The sequence below is a fragment of the Magnolia sinica genome, chromosome 6 (genome assembly GCF_029962835.1).
Source record: "Magnolia sinica isolate HGM2019 chromosome 6, MsV1, whole genome shotgun sequence".
Lineage (NCBI taxonomy): Eukaryota > Viridiplantae > Streptophyta > Magnoliopsida > Magnoliales > Magnoliaceae > Magnolia > Magnolia sinica.
In genome coordinates, this window is record NC_080578.1 from 28451564 (window position 1) to 28476637 (window position 25074).

At 38.9% G+C, this 25074-nt stretch overlaps 1 protein-coding gene across 4 annotated transcripts in view; it reads left to right on the forward strand.

Annotated features, from left to right (window-relative positions):
- Positions 1–24694, forward strand: part of LOC131248608 (uncharacterized) — a 38628-nt gene extending 13934 nt beyond the window's left edge. For 2 of the 4 annotated variants that reach the window (XM_058248958.1, XM_058248961.1), the window contains exons 9-16: positions 13486–13701; positions 13851–14054; positions 14158–14283; positions 14366–14749; positions 14918–15016; positions 15096–15628; positions 15757–15789; positions 24295–24694. In XM_058248958.1, the coding sequence (XP_058104941.1) occupies positions 13486–13701; positions 13851–14054; positions 14158–14283; positions 14366–14749; positions 14918–15016; positions 15096–15628; positions 15757–15789; position 24295 (1596 nt within the window). In that variant the 3' untranslated portion in view covers positions 24296–24694. Of the gene's footprint in view, positions 1–13485; positions 13702–13850; positions 14055–14157; positions 14284–14365; positions 14750–14917; positions 15017–15095; positions 15654–15756; positions 15790–24294 lie in introns of all 4 variants that reach the window. The other 2 variants (XR_009172309.1, XM_058248960.1) reach the window with 2 other exon arrangements.
- Positions 24695–25074: the final 380 nt, after the last annotated feature.

Here is a 25074-nt window from a genome sequence, read left to right on the forward strand (position 1 = left end):
TGTTCATGGCAGGCTCACCGACACATGCTCTGAATCGCCTCTTTAATCGATATCCCCACACAATTCTGCCTTAACATTTCTCCTCCCAGGAGTATTACTAGCATTCTCCCTTGCCATTCTTCTCTCTCCTTCCCACCATTGGCTTGCAGCTCATTCTCCAAAAAACAGGGCAAGTTGCTATTGTGGAGCCCGAGCAGTACTTGAGGTTCCAATAGACTGTCAGAGCCCAGGCTTTGAGGCTGGGCCATACCCAATGTTGTCAAATGGCATAAGCGATTCTGAACAGTCGCTTGTGTCTGATTGCAAGTGATCATGCACCAATTTTTTTTTTTTTTTATTGAAGGTTTTATTGAAAAATTTAAAAAATCAAAGGGGGGGATACAAAATTAAGAAAAAGTTTGTAATTAGTACAAGTGTTTCCAATTTGTTTTTTTAAAAATAAAAATAAATCTATTTCATTATAATTTATATAATTAGTACCTAAGTTATATTAATAAAGCTATAAAATATAATAATCAGCAAGTTACCTACACAAAGTTATCTTCCAAGTTCTAATTCATTAACCAGTAACAAGTGCAAGTAATAAATAATAACTTGTGAGAAGTATAAAATTTTTATTGATAAATGATTAGTGATAACTAGATGAGTTACTTCACTTGATATACTAAATGGCACAAAGTAACATACAAACAAGTAAACAACAAAGGAAGAAAAAAAACTCCAAGTTAAACTTACAAATATAATTACAATTTACATAACCAACAGCTTATACTAATATATACATTGATCCATCTCTCATTGTGGCACATCACCACCATCATCATTGTTGGAGTCATCTCCGTCTTCAATGTATGCTTCATTAACAAGTAACAAATAATAACAACTTATTAAAAATATAAAAAAATGTATTGATGAATAATAATTGATAAGTGATAACTTGATGAGTTAATAAATGGTACAAAACAAAGTACAAACAAGTAAACAACAAACTAAGGAAAAAAATCCAAGTTATAACTTAAAAACTTACAAATACAATTACAAATAGAATTTACATAACTAAAAAACTTATACTACTATATATGTTGATTCCCCTGTAATTGTGGCACATCACCACCACCATCGTCGTCGTCATCATCTCCTTCTTCAAGGTATACGTATACTTCATCTTCTTTTGTTTCTTCATCATCGGTAAGAAACACAAGTTGCTCATCTGCATCCAATGGTTGATCATCTACTTCTTGGCCTTGACTGCTGCTAGGCCTTGTGCTACTGCTCGCCCCTCCTCTTCTTCGCCTTTTGAGTTGAAGCACATTTTTTAGTTGTTGATCCAAAAGTAGCATCTTTGACTTGTCATGAACAAATCCTCAATCTCACAAACCAATCACTATTTGCCTCCAAATCATTTAGATAGATAGGATATTGAAATCAGGCTTTTCTCGGTTAGTCTAGAATTGTTCTTGCAACTTTTGGTTGTATTGGATGAAGACCAAGTCATTGAGCTTCTTTTGTTCAAGAAAATCACTTTTTTTTTTTTTTTTTGCGTGAATCTGCATAACATTCTTTTTAACTTCCTTCTTACTCTCTCTCTCTCTCTCTACCATTGTCCAAGATTCGTAATCTCTAAGCTTGATAAGATTTGCAGAGATTGCCTTTGTCAAGGAATGTTGGTTGACCACAAAATCCACTTGTTAACATGGTTTGAAGTCTGTAAACCTATAACTCAAGGAGATGCAGGCATCCCTGAGCTTTCCATGGTCAATTTGGCCCTTCTTGCCAAATGGCTTGGTCGCTTCTGTACTGGTGAAGGTTTTTGGTGGCATGATCTTCTGTCTATTAAATATAACACTGATGAAGGGGCTGGTTCCCCAAATCTTCCACCTCATACAAATCCTCCTACAATTGGAAGTCCATTTGTCATTTTAGGGGTCCATGTTGGCCAATCACTCCGCATTCGCTCTTGGCAGTGGCTCGAAAATCAAATTTTGGTTGGATCCTTGGCTGTCTGAATCCAGTATCTCTTCTTCCAAATCCATTTTAGTGGTAGAATGTTTTTTTGGTCAAGGTTTGGGGACTTGGTGCCCCCCTCACAACATATCTTTGACGGATGGAGAATTAGAAGAATTTTTACAACTTATAGAGATGCTTTCACTCGAACCCTTGCTTCTAGGACTCCGTTGTTTGGTCCAAAGACTTGTCTTGGAGGTGCACTGCTCACTCTATAGATATGCTTCTTAGGCCCTCCTAGCTAGATGAATCTCCAACCTTCCCCTCCTTCAACTGGAAGCATGGGCACTGTTCACAACACCAAGTGTAGGGTCGCGATGTAGTAATAATCTCGATAAGACCGAGGTCGAATCCATAGGGACTGATTTTGTGCGTTTCTGAAATTAACTAGAAGTAGAACTAGAAGAAGATGTAAAACTAATTCCGAAGTGATTGAGAGAGTAATTGTGAATTAAATAATTAAAACTAAGAATTTAAAGGTGGGAACTAGGGTGCCAAGGATCCACTTGTAGTGATCAGGGAGCTCTCTTACTTGATTCAAGTAACACAATTAGAATTGGAGTCCTATCCTATCCAATTGGAAAATATATCAATAAAATCAAATCTGAACTTCCATTGACCTAATTCTCAATGAAGGAGAACTATGATAACTGGCAGGGATTCCATCATCGAACCATGCTCAGGAGACAATGGCAAACAACAGGATTTACCAATCCCATAATCTCAAAGCAGGAGAATTGTAAAGATTAGGAAAGATTTCATCACCCTACCATGCCCAAGGGACGATGCTGAACAACAAGACTTACTAATTTCACAATCTTAAATCAGGAAAAGAAGATACTCAAAGCTATTGCAGATCTATTGTAATTTGAGTCACAATAAAGCATTAAAAATTGAAAGTATTCCTTAAGTATCAAATTAGAATCCATGGAGTTCAACATAAACATGAATAAAAGCAATAGAAACATCCCATCATGCTACAAGCTTCACCTTTTAGCCCTAGCTAAGAGGTTTAGCCAACCATAGACATGATTAGACCAAAGTCTCTTAAGAAAAACATGAAAATAACTAAGGAAGAAGAAGAAAAACTCTTGGCGACGGCTTCTCCACCCATTTGCTCCACTCCTTAAACCCTAGAAGATGCCTAAGAACATCCTAGGGAGTCCTATTTATAGTTTTGGAACTCCAACTTTCGCACGTAGTTGAAAAGCTCTATAAACCGTCTCAAATTTACGTAGTTTGCTAAAATAGACTTCACTCTGCGCAGTTTTTCAAAATAGACTTCACTCTGCGCAATTTCACAAAATGACCCAGAGTTTCAGAATATGCTTTTTTAGGACGATTTTAGGATTCCTTTTCTTCACTTCAAATCTTTGATTTTATTCATTCCTCACTTGATTTTCTTGAATCTTTGGCATGTGAATTCTTCAATCTTGGTCTCCTAAGATCCATCCCTTTCCTTGGTGATTTTTGAGCATCAAATCCATACTTTTAACACCCTTTTTAATTCAAGCTCTTAAATTCGCCGTGCAACACAAACATGAGTAAAATAGAACATTAAGCATTATCATGTTCATAAAACCAAGATATAATTGGGCGATAATATGCAATATTTGACCCTCAACAGACACCGCCCCCTATACCCCCCTGGTGAGAGGAAGAACACTGACCATTGACAACCTACAAAAATGTAGGACGGTTCTTTCCAACATTTGTATGCTCTGCAATTAAAATACTAAATCCATCTCCCATCCCTTTATTCACTGCTCATTCTCATTGATCATTTGGGCATTAGTTCTCCTTCTTTCAACATTGTGTGGGTGATGCCATCTTATGTCTCCGAGCTTCTCTTTGCCTAGAATGGCTTGTTTGACCTTGACTCCCAATTTTCTTGTTGCTAGTTGTTGATCCTCATAACATTTTGGGCAATCTGAAAGGAGAGGAATTGCAGATCGTTTTAGGATTTGGATTCTAGTCCTGCTTAGGTATTTGATCTAATCTCTAGGGATGTCTTTGATGGGCTAGCCTCTCTCTCCCCACTTCGATTAGGTGGTGGTGTGGGGTTCTCCTTTCCCTTCTTTGGGTGTTCTTGTCTGTTTAGTTGGGGGTGCTTCCCTCGTGTTGAGTTATTTAATTTTTGTTAGGTTTTTTAGGTCTTTGTTTTTCTTTTCGTTTTCTTTCTTTTGTTTTGTTTTGGTCTTTTTGTTTTCCTTTTGGCTTTTTGCTTTGTTGTTGTTTGTTCTCTTGCCTTTGTTCTCCCAATGATATTGTAATCTTTAAAAAAAATTGCATAACATACCTAATTTTCAATTGAAAGTGCATTACCGATGGTCGTTTACTTTTACAGTTAGTGCTTTGAAAGTGAATTGCAAAACTTATTGACTTGGATGTACTCTAGTTGCGCTCGCAACCGCTAGCAGAACATGTACGACAAAGAATTTTCATGGTCAGCTTCTGTAATGTTTGATCCTTCCTGTTCGAGTCAATTCCATACATTGACCCCTAATTAGTTGTGCAAATAACCATTTAAGTTAGACTTGTTGCATTGTAAGAAATTATTTCTAAGTTAGACAAACTTGCTAACATTCATACTATTTGGCAATTTTGAACTTCTATACTTGATGATTATATCTCTCGAGAAAACCCTTGCACTCTTCATGTGGAAGTCCAACTCTTGAGAAATCTGATCTTACTTCTTTTTTATTTTTAAATCTGGAATCGTTGTCTCCAAAATGTCAAGGAAAGCCCTGCAGACTAATCGGTGGATGCAAAGGATATGGTTGGATTAAGGATGTAGGCAACTGAATACAATGAGGATGACATTTGGCTGCCCCATCTCTTATTTTTGGAATCTAAGATGGGCGTGTAATAACACTTTTTATAGTTGAAGTAATTAATGATTTTGGTTCTAGCTTTCTTTCTATTCGACGATAAAGTTTTTAGTAAACTCAACCTCATTTTTAAGGTCACTTTCCTGTACTTCATGATACAAAGGGGTTTCAATCTAGGTCTGACCAATCGCTTCTACTATAACCTTGAAGCTCTTTAATTTTACGGTGTTGAAAGTAACATTGGCTTGGTTTTTCCATCTTGTTGCTTATAACGGTTTTCCAAAGTGATTTGTGCAGATCATTTGCCCCTGTTCCTTATAACGGTTTTTCCATCTTGTTGCTTATAACGGCTCTTTTGGGTGTCAATGGTCTAGATTTCCCTATGGATGTAGGTGTAGTAGCATTGAAATCAACAACATCAATGTCTTCATATGCTTCTCGTTCCATAAACTCTTCTTGGATAACCAGTGTCATATGCTTCTTTCGATCATGCTTGTCCATGTACTCCATGATTTCCTTTTAGATATTTGGAGTAACATTGGGACACGCTCTTTCATTTGATCTCAGGGGTATGTGCAAGGTGTTGCTTGTGCCGGCCAATGCCACTAGAACTTACAAACCTGCATAGATCATATACTAACTACAATTGTGTTTGTACTTTTAACCTAGGTCATTTGACTTGAGTTTCAAAGAAGAAAATTGTGAAGAAGACATGATGAATGAGACTGGATGTTGAGTCTATAGTAATCAAAGAACTAAATAGTAATTAGTATGTTTTACAATTTGCGATTCGATACAATTCAACCCCTATTACGATTTGATTTTGACAACATTGCTTTTTTGTTCTTTTTCTATCTTTCTTTTTTTTTTTTTCCCTACAATGGTTATGCAACGGTTGCCATTGTTACATAACAGCCATTATGGCACACCATGAGCATCATTGACAAGAGAAACCTCTTTCGATGAAGGCCTCTTGAAGGTTTGTCTATCTTGACTCTCAATTTTATATGAACATAATAGGATAGGCAATTTGTTGATGGAAGGGAAAAGGGTTGAAGAGGACTAGATTGTACAACAATAGTGCAGTTTTATTATTCCAAGTTGTTGACATGTGAAAAATGGAAAAGGCTCGAGTTGGATAACCTCCTTTTTAAGTAGCTTTCGGTTGCAAAGGCGTACTTCCTTGAAAAACCAATATCCAAGGAAGAGACTAAGTAGTTGAGTCCTTGGGCGGAGATGAGGTGTCAGGTCCAGATAGTCATCCTATGGCCTTCTTTTAGGTTATTTGGAAAGTTGTAAAATATGACATGGACTTTGTAAAAGAATTCTTCAAGAGAGGTTGACTATCTTTTATATACGAGAATCAAGGAGTGTTCATCCTAGACAAGCAGATTTTAAATAGTGCACTCGTTGTTCTTGCATGTATTGACTCAAGAAATAAGGTAGTATAGGACTAGTAAGTTAGACATAGAGAAGGCATATGACCACTTTGACTAGGAGTTTCTTGACTTCATGCTTGAAATAATGGGATGTGGTCAAAATTGGAGAGACTAGATTCGAGAGTGTTTGACGGGTTATTTCTTGTGTGTGTGTGTTGGTTATGGGTCACCAAAAGGAGTATTCAAGGCATAAAGGGGAACAAGGCAAGGGGATCCACTCTCACCATTCCTATTCGTAGTGGTAGCAGAGGCATTAAGTAGAATGTTAAATAAACGGTAAGAAGTTGATGCAGGACATGAAATTAACCACGGAGTGCAAGAAATCAAGTTTGTGATTATGCTAATATTAAACAGTCACAAAATTCCATATCCTACGTACTATTAAACATTCAAGAAGGGGAATCTATGGGGGTCCAAGCCTACACAACCATTAGGGCTGAATCAAATAAAATTATAAGCCAAACAAGCCCAAAGGATTATAAGAATCACCCATTATTGCATAGGATTTTTCCCGACTCAAGAGATTCACTAAGTTTCAATTTGGGGGAAAATCTAAGGTTTGAAAATTGGGGAAAATTGAGATTTCGGACCCTTTTGGGTTTTATGGATTTCGGATTATGAGGTTTTCTAGATGACGGTTAGGGATCAGTCAAGGTATTCGAGGGTACAGGGATTGATTTAGCAATTTCCAGATTTAACAATTCTGTTGTACCATATGTTGATCATGTTTAGGAGTGAATATTAGGGGTAGATCTAAGGGGGTTTAGGTAGAGGATTAATGGGGGATCCCATGGGGAGGTTTTAAGCCAAAAAAAGGAAAGACACAGAGGGGAAAAGAGGACCTGGGGTGGGCCACGCACGTTGGACAATAGGTTGGCCTGGATGCACGTGTGTGACTGGACGTCCGTACGTGTATGGGGCCCACAAAATCAGAAAAGGACTCCTAGGCTAGGATTGGCCAGGGGAGGGTTGTTTCCATACCAAAAATCACTTCGATCCGGCACATGGTTTGTGTATAGTACTCCACCAAAGTTTCAGCCCCATAGATGCGCCAGAATCTGAAAACCTTCTTATGCACCGCTGTAGGAGAGGATTTTGATGCGACAATTGGTGAATCTGATGGTGGATGGGGTGTTGAGGATGATGGGTTGAGATGTGGAAGAAGATGGTGATGATCTGGAGCGGGTGTGGCTTCGCATCACGGTAGTTAACCCTTCAAGGAAGGGAGGGCTTCGCACCCAATTTAATCCTTCAACTCAATGTGAGAGAGGAAATGCAGGATTTTTTTTTTTTTTTTTTTTTTTTTTTTTTTTTAAATTTATAATATCATGAGAGTCCATACATGTGATTGCTTTATTTATAAGAAAACCCTAAATAAAAAAAGACAAAATGACCCTTGCGCAGTGCGCGCATTAATACCAAAACTAAAATAAATAAAATAACTAATCTAAGCAATCAAAGCCGTTCATGATGTTTTGAATAATAAAAATAGTCAAAACTCAAAATCCTAAATCATCTAAAGTGGTGGGCCACAATCATGAGATCCGATGGTAGGATCTATGTGATGATCGGGTCCACTCCAATACTCCATAACACAACCCTCTAATTATGGGGTTCTCTAAAGATGTCGTCGTCGATCCAAATCGAAAGTGGGGCTTGCCTCGAATACGTGCGTAGAGGGGGCATGTGCATGCTGTCCCCATCGACTCTTCTCGACTGCGAAAGTTTCGCCACTGGCAAAACAAAGCTTCCAAACTGCTCCAAGATGTCTGGATCAAGTCTCTGAAGCTCATCCTCGGTGAGCCATGTATTGTCTGAAGCTGGTCGTGACTTCCACTTAACAAGGAACTTTTGAAAACCGCTGTCCAGCGTTGATACAATCTGATGGTCTAGAATATCCTCTATCTCCTCTCTGGATGTGGGAAGGGTAGGTATAGGAGGTGATGTTGGGAAGATGGGTCGGGAAGAGGCCATGGGTCAAGGGAAATGCTTGAGGAACTGGGATGGTTAGGTGAAAGGCTAGACAATATGTCAGTGGTCTCCTGAAATGCAACTAGATCCTCCACATTGAATGTGGAACTAATTCCCATGAAAGGTGGAAGATCTACCACATACGCATTGGGACCGTTTCATTTTATAATTTAGAATGGTCACGCTACGCGCATGTAATTTCCGAACGGTTCCTTGAGGATACCGCTCTGGCCCAATGCGGGCCATCACAAAGTCCCCTACATTGAATTCCTTGAATTATCTATGTTGGTCTCTAGAAAATTTGTATTGTTCATTACTAGCATTGATCCTTCGCCTGATTTCTTGATGCAAGGAATGAATATGATGTACAAAGGACTGCAGACTCTGATGGCCTATGGGATAGGGACATGGGGACAAGATCAATAGGCTTTTTAGGTTTATAACCAGTAACGACTTAAAAAGGACTTAAACTAGTGGATCTGTTGACAAAACTATAATATGCAAATTTGGCAATAGGTAATGCAGTGTCCCACATCTTGGTGTGCTCCACTAGACACCTGGGCAAATTTCGTAGGCTCATATTGACCACCTCAATTTGACCATCGGTCTGAGGGTGGTAGGCAAAAGAAAATTGGAGCCTAGTACTCATCATATGATATTGTATCTTCCAAAAATAACTCATGAACCACACGTCACGGTCAGACACTATAGTTTTGGGTAACCCATGAAGCTTAACGACCTCACTAAAGAACAATTTGGTAACATGGGATGCATTAGAGGTCTTCGAACAAGGGATAAAGTGGGTCATTTTAGAATAATGGTCCACAACAACAAATACGGAATCGTGTTTTCGAATAGTCTTGGGAAGCCCAAGCACGAAGTCCATACTGATGTCCTGCCAAGGGGCAAATGGAACTGGCAAAGGTGTGTAGAGCCCTGTATTAAGCTTTTTATGCTTTGCAAGTTGACAAGTACGACATTGCCCTATAATTTTGGCCACGTCTTGCTTGAGGTGTGGCCAATAGAATCTATCCTCCACTAAGGCAATGGTCTTTCTCGACCAAAATGACCCGCGACCCCTCCTGAATGTAACTCCCAGACAAGAAAATCGCGAAGGGAGGTGCGAGGTATGCACAAACGGTCACTCCTAAACAAATATCCGTCCAATATTAAATACTCACTGCTAGCTCTTGACGGACTTTCTAACGACGATGCGTACACAACTCTAAAATCTGGGCACTCAGAATAATCCTCTCTGACACGCTCGAGCCCCGTGACTTCGACACCCATGGAATTGAGTAACGCGACTCGACGACTCAACGCGTCGGCAGGCTTATTCTCTACACCGGCCTTGTGCTTAAGTACAAAAGTGTACTTTTGAAGGAACTGGACCCACTTCGCGTGCCTAGGGTTTAATTTCTTTTGAGAGTTCAGATATTTCAAAGCCTCGTGATCTGAGAACAAGACGAATTCTTGCGGCAATAGATAATGACGCCAGTGATGCAACGACTGCATTACTGCATAGAATTCTTTGTCATAGGTGGAGTATTTTTGCTTTGCTTCATTCAATTTCTCACTGAAAAAGGCGATAGAGTGCCCTTCTTGACTAAGTACTCCTATGTCAACTCCTGACGCGTCGCATGCGACCTCAAAAACTTTCGAAAAATTCGGAAGTCGCGTGACTGGAGTCTTGGTCATCTTGGCCTTTATCTCCTTGAAGGCCTTTAAGGTTGCCTTCGTCCATTGAAACTCTCCTTTTTTTATGCAATCCTTGACGGGAGCCATAATGGAACTAAAGCCTCGAATGAACCACCTATAGAAGGTGGCCAAGCCGTGAAAGTTGCGCACCTCGTGAATATTGCGCGGTTCAGGCCAATCGATAGTGGTTTTGACCTTCTCGTGATCCGCCAACACACCCTCAGATGACATAACAAAACCTAAGAAGATAACACTGCTAGACATAAACGCACACTTTTTTAGGTTGGCGTACAATTTTTCGGCTCTAAGGATCCCATAAACCTGCCTCTAATGGTTGAGGTGTTGTTCCTTGGTCATGCTATAAATCAGGATATCATTAAAGTAGATGACCAGAAACTTCCTATTGAAGGGCCTCAACACCTGGGTCATCACATGCATGAAGGTGCTCGGGGCATTAGTCATCCTAAAAGGCATGACTAGCCACTCGTATAACCCATCATTCGTCTTGAAGGCCGTCTTCCACTCGTCGCCGAGGCGTATACGGATTTGGTGATAATCACTTTTGAGGTCAATTTTTGAGAAGATAGTAGCATTGGCCATCATATCCAATATGTCATCAAGACGCGGTATGAGAAACCGATACTTGATTGTGATTTTGTTGATGACCCTACTATCAACACACTTCCTCCATGTGTCGTCCTTCTTAGGTGTAAGAAGGGCGGGTGGGGCACACGGGTTCATGTTCTCTCGAATAAAACCCTTTTCTACGAGCTCATCAACCTACCTCTTCAACTCTGTATGCTCCTTTGGGTTCTTTCTGTAATGAGGGAGGTTTGGTAGAGTCGCCCAAGGGACTAAATCAATGGCGTGCTGTATATCCCTCATAGGGGGAAGCTCATCTGGTAGATCATCACGAAACTCATCCACTACCGGAATGACCTTAGTGGATAACTCTCTACTAGCCTCTAGTCCACTCTCCCCAGCCACAAGGGCGTACACCATCGAGTCTGACTCAGTCTCTCGCTTAAAGTCTTTGGCATTTAGAATATGGAGAGGCTTAGACTTGAACTTTGATTCCTTCAATTCTTTCGAGCCGTTCACACCACTTTGTGGTGGATTTCTTTCCAGTCGTGTTCTTGGGTGGGAGAGGATTTAGCTTGACTTTCTTGCCCTCAAACCAGAATGTATACACATTCGAATGACCAAATATGGTGACATCCTTGCCATAGAGCTAGGGCCCACCCAAAATGATATGACTAACATCCATGGGAACAACATCACACCAGAGTGTCTTTATATGATCCAAACTGAATAGGAACAAGACAACAGTGCAAGAAATGGAAGTCTTATCAACCCAAGATACTCTATAGGGTTGTGGATGAGCTTTAACTTTCAAGCCGAAATGGCTCACAGTGCCAGTTGAGGCCATATTGACACAACTACCACTATCCACGATCATATTGCAACTCTTATCACCACATTTTGCGTAGGTATAGAAGATCGTGTTGCGACGTCAATCGTCTATATCCTTTGCTTGTGCCAAGGCGCAACGAACAACTGCAAGTGTCACAGTCTCTTGCGCTCCCTCTTTCTCATCACCAGGGCTCTCCATTGGCTCGTATTCTTCTTCCTCACTGTCACTTTTTAGGGGCACTACTTCTACTTGCCCATCAATAAAGAACACCTTGGTGCCCTCTTTCGTGCCACAGTTTTTTTTTTTTTTGGGGGGGGGGGGAGGGGGGATGTATGTTGTGGCGATAGGCCACTGTAGATAGTTTCGTAGGCTCATTTGGTCAGCTTTGGATAAGAACGTAATAGTAGCTCGTTGTTATTCCTAGGTCAGAGAGGTTGGGGTGTGGTGTCCTTGCAATAGGGATCTATTGGATGAAGAAGTGGATGAGAATGGTTGCAGCATTACCATCCTTCCTCGGTAGATGACTCAATGGTTTGAAAAGGGCACACATCTAGACGTTTCTCGGTTTGATCTTTCTACTTACTAATGCGGTGGTCGCTAGACGTGATGGGATTGGAACATGCTCACTTCTTTTGGCACTATGTGAACCCCTTACACCGCCCCCCCCCCCCCCCCAAGGTGGTGGCTTTCATATGGCTGGTGGGAAGTAAGAGAATTCTTATTATAAGCAACCTTCAAAGCAGGTCCATGATCCTCCCCAACATGTGTTATGTGTATGAATGATGCTGAGACAATAGACCATTTATTCATTCATTGTTCATTTGTATGCAACGTGTGGGAGGATCTCTTAGTGATTTTCATTATCAAGTGGGCAATGTCGAATTCTGTCAAAGACCTTCTGTGGGCTTGGCATGGGGCGAGGCATAGGGAAGGAAGGGAGAGTGATATGGTGCCGTGTGTTGATGGCTATGCTATGGAACATATGGGGGGAGCAGAATAGATGATGTTTTCAGAATAGAAGAGGATCAATGGGGAAAATTTTATGGAAGGTCAGGAGGGAAGTGGTGGAATGGGTATCTATGGAAGGTCAAGAGGGAAGTGGTGGAATGGGTATCTGGATAGCCGATAGTGGACATTTGTTATCTTAAGGCTTTGTTTGGGTTGTAATTATTAGCGTTGTATTCTTTGCGCCATAGCTATTGCCTTGGTGATCTCTTAATAAAAGCACAGTTGAGCTTCTAATTCTGTTTCTCTTATCTGCATTCATATGTATGCATGTGTGTTTATACTAGCTGCTGATATTACTACATGATGGTCGGCCATAGATTTGGTGCATTCTTTTGTTTGCTCTATTCATGTTATTGAATTTGTTATAGTTTTGGCCTTTGAAGATGATAGGATTGAAGCACGTGTTCATGTGTGGGTGTGCTGAGTTTACGTCTATTTCTCTTGTGTATATATGTATGAATGTGTGTATATACTACTGCTTGATGGTTAGCCATAGATTTGGTGCATACTTTTGTTTGCTCTATTCTTCTTATTTAACTTGTTATAGTTTCGGTCTTTGAAGATGATAGAATTGAAGCTCGTTCGTAAGGGATGTAATCTTGATTTTCATGGGATCTAGCTGGGTCGCCATCTTGGCGGCTCTGCATTGCTGTAGTTGTTTTTCTTTTGTTTTTGTTTTTATATATATATATATATATATATATTTGTGCTCTCTCTCTCTCGGAAAAAAAAAAGAAAAGAAAAAAGAAACAAATAAATAAAAGGAATTGGATCACGTTCATGTGCCTGCATGTGCGTGTGGGTGTGCATGTGCTGAGTTTACAGTATCTCATACCTGATAGTTATAAGTCATAATTTCAAAAGAGGATCTTCTGAATTGTGTTCATTCTGACAAACTTACTGTCTTGTAGCTGATAGTTTTAAATTGCAATTTGGTCCTCGGAATTGTGTTGTATTGTACCTTATAGTTGTGTGTGCACACACGTGTGTGGGTCTGTGATATGTTGTGCGGTGTATTCTCTGTTAAATTTACTGTATCTACCTGATAGTTTTAAGTTGCAATTACAAAAGATCAGATCGTGGTCTTCAGAAATTTCAAGCTGCCTTTTTATTTTACCAGACCGATCATGTCCCCGGAGTGCCTATTGTACCACCTTCCATCCTTGGGATGGGTCCATTCCTTCCACCTGCACAGGTTCCTGCCCTTCATCCGTTTGTTATGCACCAACAAAGTGTTCCACCCCCACAAGTCAATCCGCATATTGCTCAATCTCATATGACCCAGTTTCAAACAATCCCTGCAATTTCATCCCAACAACATTGGCAGAGCCAACAGGTAATAATAGCAGTAAGACTCCTCTAGAGACCTCTGTCTCTAGCTTCTCCTTTTTTTTTTTTTTTTTTGGTTTTCATTTCTTTTTTTGAACAATGACAATAGCCTTTCTATTTTTATTTTTCGTTCAATATCTTCTTTCTTTCCTCTAGGCAGTATCAGAGAGTTCTCAAATACCAAATCAGACCCCATATCACCCTTCTGAAGACGAGCAGAGTCTTTTGAGGCCAGATGCACACTATGACTATGAGCTTTCTGCAGAAGGACAAGTGGTCCATTCAGATTATCTAGAGGCCCATATTAGCCCCCAGCAGAGGCCGGGCCCAGCAGTCCCTCCATCCAGCGAGGAACCACAGGTTAGAAGAGATTGTTATTGTTTTCAGTTTTCACACTTCTGTTATCATCCTTATTTATACTTATTTTTGGCAGTGCGATAACTTTTCCTAACTCTGCTCCCAGGTACTTGAATCTAATGATAAGCGGTACTTGGTATCCCAAGAGCCACAGCAGAACTTAGGAGAAAGTTCCCCGCAGTTTCATGATTCCTTAAGATTGGACCCACCTGAACAGAAGAGTGAGCCTAAGGTTTGTCACAAGTGGTTGAGAATCTCATTTTATCTATACCTGAATTTGAGACATGTTATCTCATTTGCTCTTTTGATATCAGGTCAACTTGGAAATTCCGGTGGATAAGCCTGCGGGAAATGATTCTGCTAATCTTTCATTTCAGCAGAGAGATGATGAGAGCACAATGGGTATGGTTAACCAACTGCAGGACCAGGGTTTGACAATGGAGCAACCATGGTCAGCTGCTGGTATGCCATTATCTGCTCCTCCTCCAACTCAACAAGTAAGCTCCAGTGATGCTACGGATCGCATTGCCAGTGGTGCTGTTGTGCCAGAAGTGCCTCCCTCTTCTGGAAGAACATCAAGTTCATTGACACCTGGAAAAATTCCACAGCCTACTCTTCTTGATGAAAGATCATTGTTGGCTTGCATCGTTCGTGCAATTCCAGCTGGGTCCAGTGGTGGAATCAGAATTACTACGACTGTAAGTGGAATCTGTAAATGTTTATGCATACCAAAGCTATTCTGATTGATAACTGTCTCGTCTTTGGAAATAAAGGACTCTACTTTTTATTTATTTATTTATTTTTTTTATACATCCATAGCTAGTTTGTTCAAATCATAATTCCTTTATTATTTCTTTTGCATGCAGCTACCTAATAGACTTGGGAAAATGCTTGCTCCTCTTCATTGGCATGATTACAAGAAGCAATATGGAAAGCTTGATGATTTTGTGGCTCGTCACCCTGAAGTAGGTTTTTGTGTGCTGTCATATTTATAATGTTTGATAATGTGAACTGTTGTCTGAGGATTTCACTTTGCAATTCCAGCTATTTGTAATTGAAGGGGACTTTATTCATCTTCGTGAAGGAGCGCAAAAACGTATATCTGCAACCACAGCGGTCGCCAAAGTTGCTGCTGCAGCTGCAGTTTCTGCTCCTTATTCGTCATTGTTGCCCACTGTTGCTGTTACTCCGGTAGCACAAAATCACCGCCTGAAAAAGGTTCCAAGCATCGATCCCAAGTCTGAGAAGACTATTTTATGTGCTGAAACTGCGACTTCAGGCAATCCTTCAGATGCACGTGACAAAGCTCTACAGCTTTCTGCAATGCAGGGTCCACATTCAAATGGTGTCTGTTATGACATTGTTCATGGTCTCTCACATGTAAAACTTCTAAGAAAGTCAAAAGATACTCGGGAACTAAATGGTTTTTCATCTGAAACGAGACCAGGACACACATCTGTACATATGATGGTTGGTAATGGAGGAAATCTTGATAGAGCAGGCTCGGCCAGTTTTCAGAACGATGGATCAAGTAATGGTAGAACTGGTGCAAATTTTGTAGGAAAACAGCAAGGAAGGTAGTCCATCTTTGTCCTTAACACTGTAAGATGTCCGTAGCTTATCTATCACATGCTTCAAGTTTGCATTTTGCATTTTGCTTAATTTGAATGTTAGTTTATTGAGCCGTGTTTTCTTCCTTTGCCAGGGACACAGGGGCTGGATTAACCTCCAGAAGATAGTATGTATATATCTCTGAAGTTATTGTATAGTTGAAATTTTTAGTATTTATACCGAATTCTGCTTTATGTCACACTTGCTTTGTTCTTTTATTTGTTTGGTTGACATATCAACATGCCATTGCTGTGAGCGCATATTCCCTTTTGATATTCTCTCCTTAAATGCTTGAATGATATTCTCATTCCTGTTTATGTCAGATTTACTTGATACATGACATTAAAAAATGTCATGAAGATACATACATAAGGCAAGGATCAAGCCTTTAACCATTTGCTCTAGAATAAGCATAAGGAAAGGGCATGCACATGGTGTATATTTTTCATTTGTCATAGACATTATGTACGCTTGTGATTATCACCAAATCATTTTTCATTTGATTATGATGTTCACAGACATTAGGTATGCTTATGATTATCATGAAAGCAGATTTGGGTGTTTGACAAGTTGTGTTGCAGGACTCGTCAGTTTCTAGAGAATCCTCCTAGTTCAATATTAGGATTGGGATTTACATCAAATTGGGTACATTATTGTGAAATCAATCAACAAAAAAAATGTTAGTATACAAGCTACTTTACTGGGTTGTAAGCTTTATTTATAATGAGTTCTTACAATCTTAAATAGAATCTATGGAATCTAAAAATAGAATTCCTAGCTAGTCAAGATCTAAAAATAGGAAACTACCTAAATAAGAAAGCACTTGAATAAGAAAAATCTACTTAATATAAAGATATTAAAGAAAAAGGAAACTTCCTAATATAGAGCTTTGAAAAAAAAGAAGGAAAGTAGAGATATTTCCTAATGTGGAGATTTGAAAGAAAAGTAGGGATATTTCCTAATGTAGAGATTTGAAGGAGAAAGAAAATAGGGGTGGGCTGAAAAGGGAAAGTGGGCCTTTTCTTGTGCACACTTGTGGAGCGTGCATGTGTGGGATGTGGGCGATTGCATCAATTTCCTTCGGCTTGGAAAAGCTCGGCTCCGTCGAGTCAATGGCAATGTACTCATAAAGTTATGGGTTGATTTGCTGGAAATCATCTTGCTAAAATCAATGTGCTATCGGATCTCGATCAACCTTTCCACTTGACATGAAACTTTTGATACCCATGTTGGCGTGTAGAAATTATTTGATCATCCAACACATCTTCAATGATTTCTTCGAGCTAGCATGGTACCTCAGGTATCTAGATAGCATATTCTTCTGCGCTCTTGTTTTCATGATGTCCAAGATAAACTGTAAGGTCTTCCACATTAAAAATGGGGTTGATCTTCATTTCTGGGAAGCTCAATTAGGTTTGCATTACCACCGAGGTTTTTCAAAATACGATAAGGACCTGCCTTTTTAGAGTGGAGCTTTGTATAAGAGCTTGGTGGAAACCTCTCAAGCTTGAGCCACACCACGACTCTTATCTCTTTCTTGAAATGAAAAACGTTGTTGTATATTTGCATGTCCCTTATAAATTTTCATTACTAAAGGTGATCTTTTGTCCGAATTCCCCATGTATATCCTTAACATGCTGTGTAAAAGCTTTGGCATCCTAGCTCGATCAAGTTGCAATAGGAAGTGGGACTAAATCGGTAGGTTGTTGAGGTCACATACCCGTCGTAATTTCATAAAAAGTCCCATAGTGCGGTTCACATAACTGTTATAAGCAAACTCAGCTTGTGGTAACATGATTCCAATGAGTTGATATGATCACCAACTAGACATTGATGTAGATTCCCAATACTCTGGTTGAAAACTTGCAGTCTGCCCATTTGTTTGCAGATGATAAGCACTTGAGAACTTCTTCCACTTGAAACCATACGGTGCGCCAGAAGTAGCTCATAAACTTAACATCATGATTAGATACAATTGTTTTGGGAACACCATGTGGACGGACCACCTCTTTGTAGAAAACATTGGTGATGTGCATAGCGTCTGAAGTCTTCTTACAAGGAATGAAATGAGCCACCTTTGAGAACCCATCAAGCACACCATGAATTGAGTCATAGCCACATTGAGTCTTAGGCAATTCCAAGATAAAATCCATATTAGTGTTTTAAATATCGACGATATCGTCCGATATATCCCTCGATATATCTTGTATCCCACCAATGCGATGCGAAACGCACAAGTAGTGCGATACATCCCACATGTTCAATCCGGTGAGCATTTTTTTTTTTTCAATCCTTTTTTTTTTTTTTTTTTTGTAAATCATGTTAAATCGATGTCAAATTGTTACAAATCCGTGATTTTTCATGTTTTGCATAAAAAAATCATGGATTGGGAGCTTCGATTTGAAGATTTAGAGGAGGTGGGATAAGTTGTGAAAAATTGAAAAAAAAAAAAATCTAAATTTCCCAATTTCTTGTAAATTGGTTGCAATCTTTGTATCCAAACATAAAAGCAATCATGTATGTAACCTGATCTAGTGATTCTTCTTTTGCTTTTAAAAGTATTGCTTGTGTTTCCACATGTCTTGATACATATATAAATTATATGAATAGACTTTGAATATACTTGCATCAATTTAGTTAAACAATATATAGATTAGGACCCCATGTAAAGAAAACCTATTATGTGCACTTATTTTTTTTTGTAATGTTTTGATTTATAAGTGTGTTGATGTCTTTTTTAACAATCATTGAAGTTTCATTAAAAAATTCGACCAATTTCCCTACGTTTCCAAAAACAACGATACGTTAGACGATACAACCGATATATCCCATGCGATAACCGATATGTATCCATATCCCAAGAATGCGATACGTAACGCCATACTGATATTTCGAACATTGATCCATATTGATGTCTTCCCATGGAGCATTTGGCACAAGTAGTGAGGTATAAAGACCAGTATTCTATTTGCTACTTTTACCCAATTGGCACACTCAACATTTACAAACAATAATTCTGACATCTTTTTTCAAACTCAACCAATGTAAACGATCCTCAACTAGAGTTGTTATTCTATCAATACCAAAGTGACCACCGAGGCCACGTTAATGAAGCTCTCGTATAACAAGCTTTCACAAGGAACTTTTAGGAAGACACAACCTCATATCATAATGAGTATCCATTGTGCATGCTGAATTGTGGAATACTCGGTGCCTGAGCTGGCAATGAGTGTTGAAAATACCTTCCCAAAAGCATCATTTGCTACAATCTCTTTTAAGTTCTTCAAACCCAACAACAAAAACTGTTAAGGTAAACGATAGATGTTGTTTTCGGCTGAGGGTGTTTGCTACCTTAGTTTTTATGCTAACGCGATGTTTTAGGTTAGGTGGGAAGTGGGAACGCTTGAATATAAGCACTCCACTTAGCATTCTTTGCACTCAATGTATCACTTGTTTTAGGTTGGGTGTGAACGCTTGAATATAGGCACTTCACTTAGCATTCCTTGCACTCAACGTATCACTTGTTTTAGGTAGGGTGTGAATGCTTGAATATAGGCATTCCACTTAGCATTCCTTGCACTCAATTTCTTATGAGAATTCAAATAACGTATCGCCTCATGATTAGAATAGAGCACAAACTCTTGATGAATGAGGTAATGAAGCCAATGTTTCAAAGCTTGTACAATAGCATACTCCACGTCGTATGTATAATACTTTTGTCATGCCTCGTTGAGTTCTTCACTAAAAAAGGTTACCAAATGTCCTTCCTAGTTGAGAACACCTTGTATCAAGGTGTTCCGTATCCATTACGATACGCCCGTAAAGGCTGATATATATAGGTAACGGCCAGGACCGTCACGCGATACGGGGGTGAAAAGGGACACTTAGTTTTTTGAGACCGTATTAGCTGTTCAGGTGGCCGTAATGGCTGTTACAGGGCATAACGACTGTTACTCTCATAACGGTTGAAAAATGATCACTTTTTTTTTTTTTTTTTTTTCTATTTAAATTCATTTTTCTCATCTTTTTCACTCATCTCATTCCAAAAACTCTCCTATATCCTTTTACAATAGATTTTGACCACTCTTACTATAGCTTTTAAGATTAAAATTGTGGATTGAAGTGATTTGAGCGAATAGAATCTTTGAGGGCCTTTTTCAAAAAATTGAAAAAAGAGTATTTATGCCTTTTTCTGATTTTTAGTTCTAATGCTTGATTGTGATGTGTAAACATTAGAGACAATCATATTAAAAAATTCACTAGACAGCCCGATACAACACTCTCACCAAAGAGTGGACCGTTACACTACCATGAACATGTTCAAAAAAATAAATAATAATAATACATATTTGAAATATTTACATTATTCTTGATTTTCTAGATATTTTTTTCAGAATTTTTCAGGCAAAAGAAAATTTTCAACCATTACGGGGGTCGTAACGATCGTTATGCTCCTGTATTGGTAATGGTGGTGACTGTTACGGCCACCGTTACTGATATGGAATACCTTGGATCATGTTGACCTATACATAATGTGGTAATGATGGTTAGAAATCAAAATATATTTTTTTGCCAATCTATAGAATCAAATGCCACTTTTCCAACGTGATTCTGTGCTCAAGAAAGGTAAAAAGAACATAAATATTGAAGATTAAAGGATTCTTGTATGTTTTTTAAGATGAATTTCTTAAAGAACAAAAAATAAATGGAAGATGAGGATCCTCTAACACTATCATGAAATGGTTATATTACTTGGAGCATATTGATGGGAAATGGATGATTGATGATATTTTTTTCCGATTTATCTATATTTTGTAATTTTTTTTCAAAATTTTAAGAAAATCATAAAAAAATCTTATGATATGCAATTCGATGCGATTCAACCCCTATTAATATTTGTGATACATCAAGAATTTTGATAACATCTTTTAGCAGCAGTGGTTTCAGCCAAAGTCTACCTTGCCATCTTGTACTTGTTGTAGATGAATAAAGGATTGTTATACAGGATGATGTCTCCCTTGTTTATGCAGTTTGAGGATAATGAGGTGTTTGTTGTTTGAGGATTACATGGTGTCTATGAATTGGACTAGATAGGTGGTAAATACTAAATTGAAGGTTTGAATGGGTGAGGCTTTAGTTGAATCGATAGAGCCCTCAAGGTGTTCCATTTTGTTACATTCTCTCAATCCTTTAGAAAGGATGGGAGATTAATGCAGAAAAGAATTGGAGTTGGGTGGATGGGGTTGGAGACTTGCCTTTATAGTTGTTCCATTGCCATGTGCCTATGAAACTTATGGGAAATCAGGATAATTATCTCACCAACTATGCCGTAAGGGGTTGAGAGTTGGGTGATTACAATGCAAGATGGGCAGACATTGGATGTTGCAGAGATGAGGATGTTAGAGTGATGTGGGAAGATGAGGAAGGATGTAGTTAATAATGAAGTCATCTAAAGCAGCCTAGGACTAGAGTTGTAATTAATGGAGACTGGATAAGAGTTGTTTGGGGGCATAAAAATGGAAGTGATTTCAGCTGAAGGTTTGGAATGAAAATTGGAGCGTTGGATTTAGAAGGCTACTTTTAGTCTATTTGGGCCTTCCCAATAGTAGTCGTGGAGGTAGTCTAGCATATAGTTTCACGAAGCATGAAGCAGAGCTGCAATAGATGTGGGTGAGGGAGTCGGGAAGCATGTTTCGAATATCAGCAAGAATAAACAACCAATAAGCAGGAGCATGAGTCTGAAGTGGGATTCAATGCGAGAGCAATAACTATGTAAAAGGCCTGTGCAATTATCTAGTACAAGATTTGACACAAGAATTGAAATATTTGTATGGTACCTGCCTATAAATGCATATTGTGTCCATATCAGCTCAATATGATATGTGATACCGGGCCATATCGACCCTAGTTAAAAAATGGGCCAGTGTTTGTAATATCAATATCATTACATGTCTCACTGGCTGGGGATGTGGAAACATGTATTGATATCGCCTATATTATCGTTGATACCTGGAAAAGTATCACTGACTAAGGGAAATATTGGAGAAACATGAGGAAATGTTGGAAGTTCCCCTGTGGTTCCTGGAATGTATCAATGATATCTGTCGATATCGATCGACCAGTATCATTGATAACAAGAAATTTTGATATTAGATATTTAGAAAATTAAATATAGGAATTTGAAGTTAGTCTAAGCTTCTTAGGTTAATAAAATCGTTAGGTACCCCAAGATAACATTCTTATAAAAAAATGGCTCAATACACCATCATAAACATTTTCAAATTTAGAAAAGAATATTTGGAATTCTCTCATTTTTTGCAAAATTTTCAATATTTTGTTAGAATTTCTTTTTCCTGAATTTATTATTTTTATCTTTATTTTACAGTTACCAGTTGAGCAGCTGTCCATTACCATTATTGAATACCTTGTCAGGAATCATGTAAAACTCATTAGTGCATCCCTAAATCCAGCTGTGTAGTATTTGTTCAAGATTCCTGCATCTGTAGCAAAGAAATGAGAAAATGAATGTGAGGGATGGAGGCCTAGGGATGGGGAGCATAAAGCAGGAGCTATACCTGTTTAGAAGGCAATTGCAGTTGTCTAACAGAAGGTTTGACATGTAATTAGGGTGTAGGGTTGAAAAGCTCCCTTCAACCTATTTGTCTTTTTCACATTGGAGACAACCCAAGGAGTGATGATCTAATCTTCTTGGGAGATAGAAAATTGTGATAAAGATTGGTCCTGGTATTTTTTTTTTTAAAGATCTAATATTCCGATAAATTCACTATTTCATTTATTGATTTTGTTCTTTCTTCGATGGGGTAAAATAGGAAGGAAAAAAAAATCTATTCATTCCTTCCCTCCCTAGAACAAGACAAGAGAAGCAGATCTTTGTGTGATCTTTTACTAGTATCCTCTTTCCTTGGATTGGGACTTCCATGTTGTTATGACTTATGAGATCCTATGATTTAAAGATTTGAGGAAAGACTTAACATTTTCGAGTAGAAGTTACCTCTCTTACGGTGATAGTATAAAGCTCATCAAGGCGTCCGTAAATACCTCTCTTATGGTGATAGTAAAAAGACCTTGAATAGAAGTTTTGTTTCTTTCGACAAACTTTTTTTTCCCCTTGAAACTAAAAGTGCACAACAAAACTCTTTAAAAAAATAAAATAAAATTTCACTAAACTAAAAGTTCACAATGCTAACATTTACTGTTTTTTCCCTGAAAAGAATAGCAAAAAAATTATTTCACTAAACTAAAAGTTCACAATGCTGACATTTACTGTTTTTTCCCTGAAAAGAATAGCCCACTGTCCAGATACAACACAAGTTGTGGAGCACTAAAGATTTGAGTAGCATGATTGTCAGATCAGGAAATCCCAGTGGTAGGACCCACCTGACAGATGGTAGATAACCTTTAGGTCACTGAGGTGCCTGTTTGCTGGTAGGGTAAAAAATGCTCGTCAGATAAAAGACTTTCGGCAGGCAAGGATCTCGTTTGCTTTATGGGGGTGGGGGAACAATTCTAGCACACAAACACCCCCTCAGTATTTCTACTCATTTTTTAAATTTAACTCTTTGCGTCTCTATCGTGCACCTCATTGCATGATCAGTTGTACAATTTCACAGTGCATGTATTGTGGGGAGTTCTAGCATACTTCTTTCTTGTTGAATGCATGACATTACGGTTTGATATCAAGGAGAACTAGGGTTGTACACTGAGTCGAACTGAGTCGAGATGGCCTCAGCTTGGCCACTAGCTGACCCCAGCTCGAACTCGGCTCAGCTCGGTCCTCGAGCCTGACTGGCCAGCTTGGCTTGGTTCGATCAGCAGCTCGGGCTAGTTCGAGCCAAAATTGTGCTTCTGCGGCATTTTCACAAACACGTGCAGTGCACTTTCAATTTCTCAGTGCATGTAAAACAGCAGTAGCTGTTTACAAGTATTTCATCAAACACCTTACAGGCAACATCAAAATTAAGGAAAAATAGTATTTGTTTCATATACATGCCTCCCTTGCTACTAGCCGACACTTCGTTGAGCCATTTCATCGAACACTTGGTGAGCAACATCAATAACAGAGTAACCGAGTCACCGAACTAGTTCGATCCGAGTCGAGTCGAGCTTGGGCAAGCTCAAACTCAGTTTGAAATTTTTTTCGAGCGCAAAAAATCGGCCCGAACACAGCTTTGAACCGAGTCGAATCAAGCTTTTTCAAGTCGAGTTGAGCAAGCTAACCGAGCTAACTCGGTTCGTGTACACCCCTTAGGAGAACTGAAGTCAGCTGGTATGAGTGCCAAACACCCAGCATACGCCAAAAAGTTCCCTGAAATATACTATTACTGCTGGCCTGGCTTCTTTCAGTGTGAGAATTATTGTTTAAGTACCCATTATTCTCTCCTATTACTTTCTAAGAAAGATTCAGTGATGTTTCTGCAATAGGTACAACTGACATGGCATCCATTCTTACTTCAACACTCCTCACCTTACTTTGCTTAGGATGTATTCCAGATAGATTATCAAGTGTTCTGTCAGAGTTTTCTTTTCATTTGGTATACAGTTTGTTCTATTTTTTACAAGAGTGACCTGTGCAGAAGAAAATATTGATTCTAAATTGGTTTTTGAAGGTCAGAAATTGCATTGGAGACGAAGCCTGTTTTTGATTGGCAATGAATTGGTTGTCGCTTTGGGAGAATACAAGGTGCTGTTAGGTGTTCAAAGGTTGGCATCTCCCATGACGCCGTCATTGAATTTTTTTAATTTTATTTTGATTGAATCTTAAGCTTGTGCTTCCCATTTTGTTTGGAAGAGACTAGTCTTTGTTTGCTTTTCTGTGAACTCAATACTGCAGTTTGGACGGCTGGAAGAAAAGGGTGAAAACCATGCAATATTTGCATTCATTCATGTGTGTAGCCTCCTCCGTTGATGGGTCAGAAGACCCAAGGCCCACTCGTAACCTTAAATCTTCATCTGGAATTGACGGAATTCCAGTAACTGCAAGATTAAGTCAAATATTCAGGCTAGGCTTCTATGATTTGATGTATGATACACACGCGCGCACACACTGAAGTAGAACAGCCCTCTATGCAACCTGTTTTCTATTTTCGGTGGACGCCCAAAAATTGGGTTCATCTCATTTTTATTAGAGGTTGCTTCCTTTTGGTAAGAATTAAAATGAACTTGATTATCACAATCATCATCTCTAATACATAATTATGATTAATTAAAATGAGATGAACTCATTTTTAAGTGGCACCCAAACAAGCCCTCGGGAGTCTCAGCTAATGCGTCTTGCTGGACATCTTTTTTGGATTGTGGGTAAATTGGGGAAGCATTCAGTTTATGTTGACTAGGTGTTTGCACTTGTTCCCTTGTCAACCCAACAAGGGAGTATGGCCTTTGGAAAGTCAAA